Source organism: Mauremys reevesii, linkage group 10 (genome assembly GCF_016161935.1).
Source record: "Mauremys reevesii isolate NIE-2019 linkage group 10, ASM1616193v1, whole genome shotgun sequence".
Taxonomy (NCBI): Eukaryota; Metazoa; Chordata; order Testudines; family Geoemydidae; genus Mauremys; species Mauremys reevesii.
Genome location: NC_052632.1, coordinates 40,177,724 through 40,190,400, shown reverse-complemented (window position 1 = coordinate 40,190,400; position 12,677 = coordinate 40,177,724). Strand labels below are relative to the sequence as shown.

At 52.5% G+C, this 12,677-nt stretch overlaps 1 protein-coding gene across 2 annotated transcripts in view; it reads left to right on the top strand.

Annotated features, from left to right (window-relative positions):
- Positions 1-12,306, top strand: part of RBPMS2 (RNA binding protein, mRNA processing factor 2) — a 48,569-nt gene extending 36,263 nt beyond the window's left edge. The window contains exons 7-8 of one of the 2 annotated variants that reach the window (XM_039491405.1): positions 10,188-10,257; positions 11,053-12,306. In XM_039491405.1, coding sequence (XP_039347339.1) covers positions 10,188-10,250 — 63 coding nt within the window. In that variant the 3' untranslated portion in view covers positions 10,251-10,257; positions 11,053-12,306. Of the gene's footprint in view, positions 1-10,187; positions 10,262-11,052 lie in introns of those variants that run through there. The other variant, XM_039491406.1, reaches the window with a different exon arrangement.
- The last annotated feature ends 371 nt before the right edge of the window (positions 12,307-12,677 follow it).

Here is a 12,677-nt window from a genome sequence, read left to right as displayed (position 1 = left end):
GAAATGCTTCTCCTGAGCAGCAAGCTGTGCCCATGCATGCACCAGCCCTGGAAGGTGCTTGGTAGGGAAGAAGCTCTCATCACCAGCTCCTTTCTGCCTCCCCAGAACCAAGGCTGCTAGGAAGCCTGGGCATGTGTAGCAGGTGCTGCTCTCCTCCAGCTGGGCCCTAGGCGGCTCTTGCTGCGGGCAGGCTAAGCTGTCTCCATGCTGCATGTTATGGTCCTAATGCCAGACCCTTCTGGCCAAATGCTTCTCCTTACATCCCAGCCCTCTGGAACACCCTGGGAGCAGATGGGTTGAGTCAAGTGCCTGCTGCTGCTCAGTGGTGGGGGGGCTGACAGTACTTTGCCTGCCACTAGGGTGGTCTAGCTGTCATTTCCTTCGATGTTCACATCAGTGTGACTTCCACTCTGGATTGCCCAGGCCCCAGTGGCAGAGAGGCAGTGGCAGCTGAAACCACTTCCCCCCCTGCCCCCAGTCTCCTCTCTGTGGCAGAGGGCTCCCTTTGGCTCTTGCTGGGCTCAGCTGGCATCTCCTCTCCCTCTTGTGAAGACCTCAGCCTGCAGGGCAGGGTGGTGGCTGGCACACTGACCTGCAGCCTGCTGGAAGTGCAGCCGCTAACAGCCCGCGGCTGGCTCTCTTGGCAGCCAGACAGCACATTCCTGCCTGCGCCGTGCCGAGTACTCTCAGCATGTCAGGGCTGCAGCTTTTCTGTTGAGGCACAATCTGGAGACTGATTCCAGCCTGCAGCTGCCAGGTTGAGTCTGACTCCAGGAGACTCCTCTGGAGCAGTGCTGGGGACTCTGTGAATTCATGCTAGTCCACCCCACTCCCTCAGCCAGCTAGTCTGGCATCCAGGGCATGGTGCAAAGTCAGTCTCGTTACTGTGCATGAGGGGCCTGAGGCTGACAGCTTGGATATTTTGTTGACAAACTTTACTGTACAGTCAGCTAGAGGCTGCATTGGGTGCCTTTGATTAACCTGAGCCTGCCTCTGAGAACTACTAAACTAGCTCTTGTCTGAGCAAGGTAGCAAGCAATGCAAAGGGCAGTAACTAGCACCTCTGCAGTACAGGAGTGTATGGGTATGTCTACACTGTGATTAAACCCATGGCTGGCCCACATCAGCTGGCTCTAGCTAACAGGCTGCTTAATTGCTGTGTAGATGTTTTGGACTCTAGACCCTGGGAGGGTCCCAGAGCTTGAGTGTCTACACTGTAATGAAACAGCCCCTTAACCCCAATCCTGGGAGCTGCATCACAGGCAGGCTGCAGCTGTATAATTGCTGTGTAGACGTACCCTAGGTGCAGGGGCGGCTCTAGGCACCAGCAAAACAAGCTGGTGCCTAGGGCGGCAAAATCTAGGGGGCGTCCCCTGCGGCTGGGGGGGGCGTCAGGCTGGGCCGGCGGACCTGCCGCAGTCATGCCTGCGGGAGGTTCACCGGAGCCCCGGGACGACCGGACCTGCCGCAGGCATGACTGCGGAGGGGGCGCTCGTCCCGCGGCTCGGCTGGACCTCCCGCAGGCATGACTGCGGCAGCTCAAGCGGAGCCGCCGGACCCGCGAACCGTCTGCAGCCGCGGGAGGTCCAGCCGAGCCACGCGGGACCAGCGGACCCTCCGCAGTCATGGCCGCGGGAGGTCCGCTGCTCCCGCGGCTCCGGGGCGCCTCCCGCGCATGACTGCTTGGGGCGGCCAAAAACGTAGAGCCGCCCCTGCCTAGGTGGCTGCCCTGGGCTGCTCATCCTTTTGACAGATTGTTAGCCCGTGGGGCTGAGTAGTGGGAGTCCTGCACAGAGAGCAGGTGGAGGATTGGGTTGGCTCAGGTGACTGAACTCCCCTCCCACAAACATTCCAATTTTCTTCCCACCGACTGGAGTGAGTCTTCACCCTTCCTAATATTTCCCTGGTCAGAAATCCAGGGACTGGTCTGACTGGGTCATCTTAGCTCAGGCTTCTGGCTTCTTATATGCTAATATTACAGCTCCCAGATGACTTGAAGTGTCAAACTGCAGCTTGGGTCACTGTCTATTACCAAGTAGTAAAGCCTCTTTGAACAGGAGGACAAGGGGAAAATGCAAATCCTTGCACTGTGCAGTGCAGGGAAGCACTTGGAGCTGCTGCAAGTGTGAGGTACTGGTGGGTGGCTCATGGGCTGTTAGGTGGTAGATTCTCTACCACTGCTGATGATACAGCCCTGTGCCCTTGGAGAAGAACTTAGTCTATCCCTGATGATGCTCTGAAGTGGCAAGTAGCTGTGGTGTGCAAAGCAAGCTTGAGGGAATGCTGGTCTTTGTGCTCAGACAAGGGATGAAGAGCTGGGTGCATAAAACTCTCCACTAAATCTCATCCTACAGAAACACTTTTTGGGGCAGGAAGCAGCCAAAGCTTCCACCTGGGATGAGGACCCCATTGTCCTAGGTCCTGTGCAGACATAGGAATATGTGGTCCCTGTCCTGAAGCTCATGCAGTATGAGTTGGGTGGTCTCACAGAGGAAGACTCAGCAAAGCTCCTGTTTTTTTCCCCCCTGGAATCATCTCTCCCAATGGCCATGGTGTGAACAAACAAATCCAAAAACCATTATTCACTCTCCTATCCAGTCCATTAGGACCTGAGCCAGCACTGGGGGATGAACAAGTGCCAGAAGTCATTCTATACAGGAGAATCCCAGCTGGATTTGTGTCAAATGTCTAATTGTGAAGGGCTACCTTGGAAGTAGACTCATCTAAGTCCCATGGCAGGCTTTGCCTTGTTCCAGTAAGCAGCTCACCCTCTGGACTCTGCACTGGTGTCTCTGAAGTCTCTCTAGAGCCTGATCTGATGTGGCTCTAGAAATGACTGAGACAGCAGCATCCCTTTGTCTTCAGGAAACTCCTTTTTATCCATTCTAGCCTCCCAACACTGGCTCAAGACACATTTGAAGTTTTCTCCTTTTCAGCTGTGCATCTGACCAGAGCAGTGGCTTGGATACACTTGTAGGTCTCTGAATCTATCACAACTCCTCCATTCGAACTTCCACCATTTCCTACAATGGCAGAAACTGGTAGCATCTTGGAATATACCTACAATTTTCTACCTCCTGTTTTCAGTAAGCTTCCTTCCAGGAAAGGAGTCTGCCTCAGACTGCCCACTAGGCTGCAGCTCTCTTGATTCTAACTGGTCAGTTTCTCTAGATCTCAGGAATGTGGCTTCTCTCCCAGCCTGTTTGTCCTTTACACATGAAGATGGTATGAGCATCCTTGCTGTATGTCTGTTCTAGCCACAATCCAAGAAACAATCGTGAGGTGTTCCTCATGGAGGTTCCTGCAGCCTTTCCCACTCCAAGCAGGGGAACTAGTCTTCAGCAATTCCATCTTGGAGGCAGGTGCAAGCAGTGCTGGCTTCTTCTGCCAGGCCAGGGGGTGGGGGGGTAGTAGGTGCTCAGAATACACTGCTCCCCTAGGGCCAAAGCTGGTGTCTGTTCCAGCCCCAGTCCTGTAGGGGATGCTTGGTATGAGCCTCTGGGCAGCAGGTGAGGAGGTGGATGTCTCCAGTGCTGTGCAGGCCATGTGGAATGTGAGGTTTAACCCCTGAAGTGGGGCCCCCTCACCTGGCTTAAAGCACCTCCAGTCTCCTCAGCCCCCTGCAAAGGAGGCTCAGCTCCATTCTGGGGCTGGAGCCTCTCTGCAGCAGAGGCTGCTGGCCCAGGTTAAAGAGTTACACTGCATAGTAAAGGGGGAGGATGGAAGAAACTAATTCCAGATGGTGTGGGGGAGGGACAGGACATGGAGTATGGGAAACTTGTATAAGCTTGAGCTGTCCCTGTGTGTGGAGAGATGTTTTGGGGAGGAGGACTTTGAAATGTGACATCATAGTAACTGGCCTGAATTTGTAACTGGATTCAGCACCTGTGGCTCAGATTTCCTCTCCCTGGCGCAGTGGGACCAGGAGAGAGCTGAGGGAGAGGATAAGCAGCAAGGGGGACTTGCCCCAGGAGAAGGCTCTGGAAAGTTAGGCCCTGGTGGCTCACCACAGCAGGACTGCATCTTCCTGAAGAGGATGGGCATGATGGTCTCTAAACTTACGTCTACATTGCATTGTAAACCAGGAGTGGGACATAGGCTTGGAAACACATGGGTTTACAGCTGCTGGATCTAGGTGTTTCAGCTGTGCCAACACATACATATTGTGCAATTCAGGCCTTCTGACCAGGGCCGCAGAGCAAGGGGGGGGGGGGGGGGGGGGGGGGGGGGGGCCCCGGGCGGGGGGACAGGGGCCCCCAGCGGCCAAGGCAGCGCGGGGGGGGCCCTTCCTTTCCTGGGGCGGGCTCGGTTGAGCTTCGCAGGCAGCGCTGGCGCAGGTGTCAGACAGAGCAGAGGCCGAGCGACTGGTGCGGGCGGGCGGTCCCGTCCCGCCGCCCGACCTGCCGGAGGAGGTCAGCAGAGCCCGCGAGGACCCGCTCTCCTCCGCAGTCATGCCTGCGGTCTGTCCACTCCACTGGTCCTGTGACCTGCCGCAGGCATGACTGCGAGCTCTCAACCTCAACCGGGACCCCAGAAAACAGAAAGGGGGGGGGGGGCTGCGGCGGTGGGCCTGGGGCAATGCCCTCTTGCCCCCTCTGGGCGGCCCTGCTTCTGACTCAGCTCTGCTGCTTGAGCTGCATCTACATGGCAGAACGATGGGGCTTAGAGCCCAGGTCCTGCTATGACTCAGGTCTGACTTGCCTCTCCCCCAGCAGGGTCCTTGGTGCTTGCTGATGTGAATCCACACAAAGAGGGAGTGACTGAGGGGGTGGGGTGGGCTCAAACCTGATTCAAGCCCAGGCTTGGTGTGCAGTGTAGACAGTCCCTAATGGGCTGAGGCATGGAATTCTAATTCCAGCTCAGACTTGCTATGGCCTTTGTCCTCCCACTAGTACCATGGGCGAAGTGTGACACACCCAGTTATTTCCTAGCTGAAACTTGCTCCCCACTGCCCTCTGGCAATGCCACTTAAGCCAGATCCCCTGGCTGGAGGCTCTGCATCCAGTCCAGAGTCTGGTAGGTTGAAGGGGATGAGTGGGGGAGACCCTACCATTATACAACCCAGCAGTGCCTGGCATGGCCTCTGCATGCCCTGGGCTGGTGAGGTTCCTGCAGCCTGGGAGGGACTAGAGGGTTCAGGCTTTAACTTTCACCTGCAGAAGAGGAGCCATGTCTGAGTGGATGCCAGTTAGCCTTAAAATGAATGAATGGGTGCAACATGAAGTGACCTGAGTGCCAATGACAAGTGGGAACAGAGGCTTTGATTGCAAGCTCAATGGGGCAGGGATGGTCCTGCTATGTCTGAAGCACCATGCATGTGCTAGTCACAAGAAGTCCACTTGGAACTGGACTCATCAGCAGTTTCAAAGGGGCCAGAGACTAACAGGGCCATTAGCCTCAGTCATCCCACTAGGCTAGATTAGTAGGGCTGTTGCGGGGGAGGAGGGGGGGACTTCCCCTCAGCCTCTGCTGTTCCTGTCCTGTAAACCCACAGCACCCCAGTCTCTATGGCTGTCAATCCAGCCCCTGAACTCTGACATGATCATAGCAATGCTCTAGCTCTGACAATCTCAGGCTTTCAGCTACCCTAAAAGTAACTCAGTCCAGGGCCATGTGGCTGCCTGCAGTAGCTCAAGTCTGCTTCCATTGCATCTCCTAGGAGTGATTTCTCTCTCCTTGAAAGAAGGCTGCAGGTATTATGGCTCAATCAATGCAGAATGCCCTGTCTTACAGGGCTGTGAAATTCTTGGCCCAATCTCGAACCCCCCCAGACATCCCATCTCCCTGATGGGCCAAATGAGCCCCAGATCCCAATGCTGGGGAGGTTTTGTTTCTGAACTTCACTTCTTGGGCTCAAATGCAGCTTCAGTCTGCTCACCCTGCCCCAGCCTGGACCAACCTTTAAGCTTGAAAGGCTGTTCCTGACTGACCCTATTGCTGCCAAGTAGAGTTGGGAGCAAGGCAGCAAATGTGTCAAAGGAAAGAAACAGCATAAAGTCACACAGCTGAGCCCCTTGGCCTCTCTGATCAGGAGGAGTTCCTCCTCCTGTGAGAGGACTGTGCCAGTTCCCATAGAACACCTATGCCACAGGGTGGAAGACTCCTCTAGCTTTCCTGCTATTGAGCTAGATGATGCAATATGCTCAGTGACTAAGCAGGGGGTCTGTCAGCCAGCCCACTTGCAAACCCCTCCCACCAAGGGGGGCTTCCAGCACAGCCTCTGAATGGCATTTTTCTGCAGCAATCTACTGGTTGGCTGGAAAGGAGGTAATATTAGGAATCCAATGTCCTACCTGCACAGTAAGACTTGCTGTACACATGGGACTCAGGCTGCCTTGGAATCTACTTTAAGAACAACTGAGTCTGTTCTGTGAACAGCTTGCTCCTTCTGTGGAGAGGCCACAGCCCAGAGCAAGTTTACTGCCTGTACTACCAGGCCTGGGCCCTCAATACTGGGTCTGTGCAGCTGGATCAGCAGGTTGGAGGGGTCTGGCTTTCCAGCGCTTGGGTTGGAAAACCTCCAGTATCTTCATCTGCCTGCGGTCAGCCTCATTCTCCCAGCATGCCAACCTCTTCCTCATACCCAGAGGTGCACAGCCTCTGCTTGCAGAGCTTTCATCAAACATGGACTAGATCTCTTGATGCGCTTCCTGTGGCATCCCCCAGCCTGGCCTGCATGAGAGCCAGTGTGGTGACTAACACAAACCACTGCTTTCTAGTGTGCCTGTTGCAAGCAGCTGGCTGTAAGGGATTAGCTGGAAGTAACTGGCTTAACCCCTCACAGGCTGCAGCTACAGCTCTAAACTCCAAGTGAGAGTGCCCCCCCTCCCCCTCCTCAGGCTGGAGGTGGAACTTTATTGCAGACTCTTCCAAGGTAACTTCTAGTGGTGTCGGCTTAAAGCCTCTACCACAGGGAAGGTGCCACTTGCCAGTAGCCTGGACACAATCATCTGCTCCTGTAACTCTGCAGCGTCTCCCTTTGAAATGGATAGTCTTCCTGATGCTGCCATTCTCACTCTGATGCAAAGAGGCCAAGGTTCACCGAGTTCTAGCTCTTTCTTGGCATTGATGCTTTGTCAGTGGTGAGGCTGGCACCTTGCAGGGCTATGCAGTGCCAGCTGTTAGCGAGTGAATGGGTGTTTAAATAAACACAGGGCAGGAGTATGGTGTTGCCCTCTAATGGAGGAATTGGAAGGTAAAGGACCTTCTGCTAACCTGAGCTAAATCAGGCTTTCTAGCTTGGTAGTGGCCTGTGCAGTCTTTGCTCTTCCCCTGCCAGGATTCTAGTCTCATTCCCCTGGCAGAGCTGGGATTATCCAGTGATTGTCCTCTGGGAGCTTCCCCATTCAGAGTGGCACAGCCCCTTCAGCTCTAGGCGCTGTGTACGCTTGGCTTAGGTATGTGGCATCTCCGAGGGCCAGCCTAAGGCAGTGGGGCAGGTCACCGTGAGGCCCAGGAAATGTTTGTCTTCCCTATTTGCTGCATCATGGTAATGCCTCCACTTCTTACTGCTCCCAGGATCCTGGGTGCACCCCCTTCTCTAGGGCTGATCCCACTAGGCTGGCGCTGCAGTGTCCCCCTGCTTGGGGGAGGAAGCTCTAGGACATCAGGTCTTGATATTGGCCAAGGCTCCCAATCCCCCTAAGTAGCAGCTATCCACCAGTGGTGGTCATGGCTGTTCCAGAGCATCCCTCCTTGTGCTATGGACATGTGACTGAATTTCCCATGAGGACCAAACACTACTGCATCCTAGTGATGTTTCTCCCATATACTGGTGGCCTCTTCACTGGATCAAATACCCCTGCTAGCAGGCTGGATGAAAGTAGATGGCCAAATGCCTGTTCTGCCCATCTTATTTCTATTTCCTTTTTACTCTGGCAAAAGTTCTCACCTGGCCTCCCAGCTGTACTGAGCCAGTGACTGGGAGTGGGGTTGCAGTGCTGGGTCCGGTCCACTTAGTGAAGGGGAAAGCAGCAAGTAGGCCCTGTGACTCAGCTGTGCCAAGGGCATGTCCCCATCTTGTACCAGCTGTCTGATCGAGTCAGGCTTGTCCTTCAGGTTTCTCTCTTGGGGGCAGGATTGCAGGCCCTGGTGAAATGGGGGTGGGTGGGCATGCATTGCCATAAGGAGGGGGGACTTGGCATGAAGCAGGAATGCCACAGCAGGTGATCTATGGGTTCCATGTGCCAGGATCACAAGTATAATTACTGTGATGTACCCTGCTGGGGTCTTCACAAATACCAGATGGCTTGATAACCCCCAGCACCCTTGCTGGTGGCTTGAGCATCTCCTGACTGATTAGTGTTGCTCCTCCTGTGAAAGGGGTTGGCAAGCAATAGGGAGTCTTCCCTTCACTTTCTCGATGTGCTAGGGCTGGTCGTGTGGAGGAGGATTGGGATGTAGGTACTAGCCACCTCTGGCCAGGCCCAGGCAGAGAGGCTGAAGCCATGTTCTGTGGCAGTGCTGTGCCACCTTTCAATCTCCCCTAGGGGGTGCAGTTCTGCTGGACTATGGATGAGATGTAAGGCTATGGTCCTGTGTGGGTCTGGACACTAAAGACCCTATGGCAGGGCATGAGACCTGATGGTGTAGGTAGGTTCCCTCCCCCTCCATATGCCCTATTTGGGGGACAGAATCGAATGTCCCATGACTTCCTTCCAGTTGAGTATACTCTAAGATTCCTTCCCTAATGCTAACCAGGGCTGCTGGGCATTGGTACTCTGCCTCCTTCCACCCAGAGTCTCATATGTCCTTAGTTTAAGGTTCGAGTCAGTGAGAATTTGTAACTAACTTGATGTCATAGCTACATCTAGATAATCAATGGGGAAACCCCCTCCCCCTCCCCCAGCTTCCTCATGAGTTGCAATGTTAAACACTTCCTGTACAGCTGGAACTCAGCAGGCCAACTTGAGAAGCTTTCTACCCCCCAAACTCTGTAGCCTGTATATCTTGTAACAACCTATGCCCCCCCATGCTAGTCTGTCTTGCTGCTATCAGATGTACTTGCCCTTAAGTGACTCCATGAGTGACCTTTTCAGAGGAGTGCATGGCAGTCAGCTGGTTGCTCCCTCTTCCTTTATAGGAAGTCTTTCTCCCCACCTCCACTGGGAGAAGTGTGGTGTGTGAAAGGACCCTCTCGCTCTAATGGTGTTGGAGGTGTCACACTTCTCCAAGCCCCCAGGTAAACTCCCCTAGGAAACCGTTGCCAGGGCTCATGGTATTCAGGCCTAAAAAGGCAGATTGTTGTGCTTGGGGTCTTAGGGTATGTCTACGCTACCTGCCAGATTGGGGGTGGGTGGGTAGTGATCGATCTATTGGGGATCAATTTATTGCGTCTAGTGTAGACACAATAAAATCAATCCGTGTTTGCTCGGCCGTCGACTCCGGAACTCCACCGCGGCGAGAGGCAGAAGCTGAGTCGACAAGGGAGCAGCAGCAGTTGACTCTCCGCCGTCCTCACGGCCAGGTAAATCGACCTAAAATACGCCGACTTCAGCTCTGCTATTCACGTAGCTGAAGTTGTGTATCTTAGGTTGACTCCCACCAGTGAAGACCTAGCCTTAGACTCGAATCTGAGTGGTGTGACCAAGTACTCTGGTTAATGACTTGTCAGTGTGTTAAGACAAGGGATATGATGCTGCAGGTTTGACAGGCCCACTATTGTGGGCTCCTACCAAGATGGCTTCTAACAGTTCTGGATGCCAAGCCATGCTCCTGTTGTATTGATGTACTGGCAATGCCAGCTTGTGTGCTCTGGGGTGCAGGGGCAACTAAGATTGTCCTTCCAAGATGTGGAAGTTGTCTGGATTTGAACTCCATATTGGCCCCATTCCTAAAGCCAAATCTTAGGTGCTAAATGGGGGAAGAGGCTCTCTTAGGCTAAAGGGCGTAAAATGGGAATAGGAGTCTCCTGATTTATCCCACAGTAACTTAAGCTCAGCTGTACAAAGAGCCCTTGGTGGTGCTGGGGTCTGGATTTCAGCATGTGGAGCAGCATGCAGCCATAATGGTAGACTTGAGCAGCAGGCACTCCTGAGGGACAGCATCCAGGTATTGGTTTAGAGGCCACTCTCCCACATGTGCTGGGTGGAACTGGCGTTCTGTAGTGCGAAGGGGTGTTCAGCTCCCAGTCTCTAGTCTCTCAGTGCGACGTGTTATCACAGTAGCAGAATGGCTTTCTCTTCCAGATGCGCTGGTATCCTCCCTCCGAAGCTACCCAGCAAGGATGGAAGTCTCGTCAGTTTTGTTAGTTCTTCAGTAAGTATGTCAGCTTGGAAGTGGGCCTGGGCCAGTGCTGTGGGGACAGTGCTGTGATCTGTTCAGGATCCTTGCATTCCTGACCTCCAGGCTGCATGAAAATCTGGCCTGGCCTTGCAGTACTGCCTTGAGTGGGATTTGAGTATGTATCATTGTAGGGGTGTGGAGGGAAGAGCCTCTCATCCAGGCAGAGAGTGGCAAGCATTCTCAATAGCCCACGTCTCCTACAGCATCCTGCTTAGATGATGCAGGGACTAGAGTAGCAGAATTCCCTTTTCTTCCTCTACTAACTGCATGAGTTCTGGGGCTCTCTTGTTCCCGACAGCTGGTGTGTAAATACACTGACCCCAACCCAAGGACTGCATAGGAAACTGGCTAAATTAATGCTAAATATTGGCCTGGGTGTGTTACATTAAAGGTCTGAATGTCAATCTGCTCACTCAGATTGCAGCTGGCTTGGAGAATCCTTAAAGGTAATGAAGAGTAAGTGTGTAAAACTGAAGATTCCCGGTAGTAAACGTTGAGTCCCATCATGCCTGCTGCAAGTCCAGCACAACTATTCTCCAAACCCACTCCTTAACATGAGCGCCCAGGTAACACTGACACTTGGACAGAGCTCCAGTGCTGCTAAATGTTACCATCTCGGCAGGAAGGAGGCAGCCCCTCACTTGCGTGTCCTGTGGTGAGTGTGTTCACCCTCACCACAGGACACAGCATCTGCCCTGCAGATAATCACAATAGTCTGGTAAATGAATTACAGGGCACACTGAGCATTGCTCTTCTCTTATGTTCTAGAGTCTCTTGGCTTGTTCCCTTCTTTGTCTCTCCATGGAGCGATGTGCCAGGGATGAAGCAATGGATCCATCAAAATCAGTTTGGTTTGTGGACACTCCACAGTAATGTCACATTTCTCCTGGTACGGCGTTGTGGGCTTCCCCGTTAGACTGTGCATATATCCATACCCAGCTCAGTGGACTGCATTCTGCCTGTCCTCTCCTTCCCTCCCCCGCCTCCCCTCCTAACAGATTCCCAGAGTGAGTTTCTCCTTCCTGTGCCACTGAAGCCTAGATGGAGGGACTCAATCCTGGTGGTAACAGACGGGTTTGTCCCTACCAAGACACTGGTGCCAAATGAAGCCTAGCTGTACAGAGCAAAACTCAGGCTGCCTTGCCCTCAACTTTATGCAGCTCTGCTGAAGGAAATGAAAGACAATCAGTTTTGCATGTTTTCTGGCATGAATTTAGAACACTTAACTTGTGTATGTGTGAGTGTGTAAGTTTGTTCTAGCATTTGTGTAACTGTAGCAACAGGTCTTGGCCTAACTATTGATCCAGCAAGGTTTTTCATCTTGCTTCTGTGAAGACTTGGCTTTCAAAAATCCTATCCTTGTCTCACCCCTCCTTGTCCGCCTCCCCCGCCCTGCGTTCTCCAGTCTGACCAGAAGATTTGAAAAATGTTTGTTTAGAGTACAATGCACTGGGTTTCTTTTCTTGTCCGGTCTCTTCTCGTTTTTAAAAAGTCAGGGTTTTTTTTTTCCTCAGACTTATATATAGGACAGCTGTAAAATATCTAACTTTTTTCTCCGTCCTCTCCTCCCCCTACATCCCTCTGATTGGAGAGATTCCAGTGTTGCCAAATCAGCTATCCTTATGGGAATTCAGAACAAAAAGTACGAGTATTTTTGTACTATGTGTAATAAGGAAATATTTATGCATCAAAGAATTTTTGTGTGTTTTTGTGTGCAATTATTGAAGAGAAACTGTAATCCGGTAAGATAAGTTAATGTTTAGTTAAGCTTGAAAGAAAAGTTTTTCTGTAACAATGATTCTGTCAGGCGTAGTAAACAAACTGTGCAATTTTTGTTTTTTATTTTAGCATCTTATTGCTTGGTATTGAAGTGCTTAAGTATTATTATATACAACCATGGCTGTCTTGCTTGTATTAAGACTTCTGAGAATAAGTTGCTAGAGAATTGCTGTTCCTATGAGAATGTGAAACTGGATAATATATGAAATGCAAAAAATATACCCAGAGGCTGCTGTGACTCTTTTCTGTTGTCTGTGGTCTTTCTTCTTCTGAGCACCAGAACTCTCAAAGCACCTCAGCCTGAGAGGAGTGTTGCACCACCCCTAGGAGGCAGGTTTGTCATGCCTATCATAGGTAAGGAAAGGGAGGCACCAGGGTTGAGTGACCTTAGAAAGGTCACAGCAAGTCAGTGGCTGAATGCAGGCATTCTGGTAGAAACGTACAAACTTTCTCATTCTTGTAGCAAAAAGCGCTTGGGTTGGTTTGCGCACTCAAATGGGGAGCAGCTTGATTGTCTCTCTGAAAAGCCACAAATTTACCAGCCCTAAAGTTTCTTTCTCCCCCTGCAAGCTAGGAGCCTCCCGTGCAGGGCTGGCTCCAGGCACCAGTGCTCC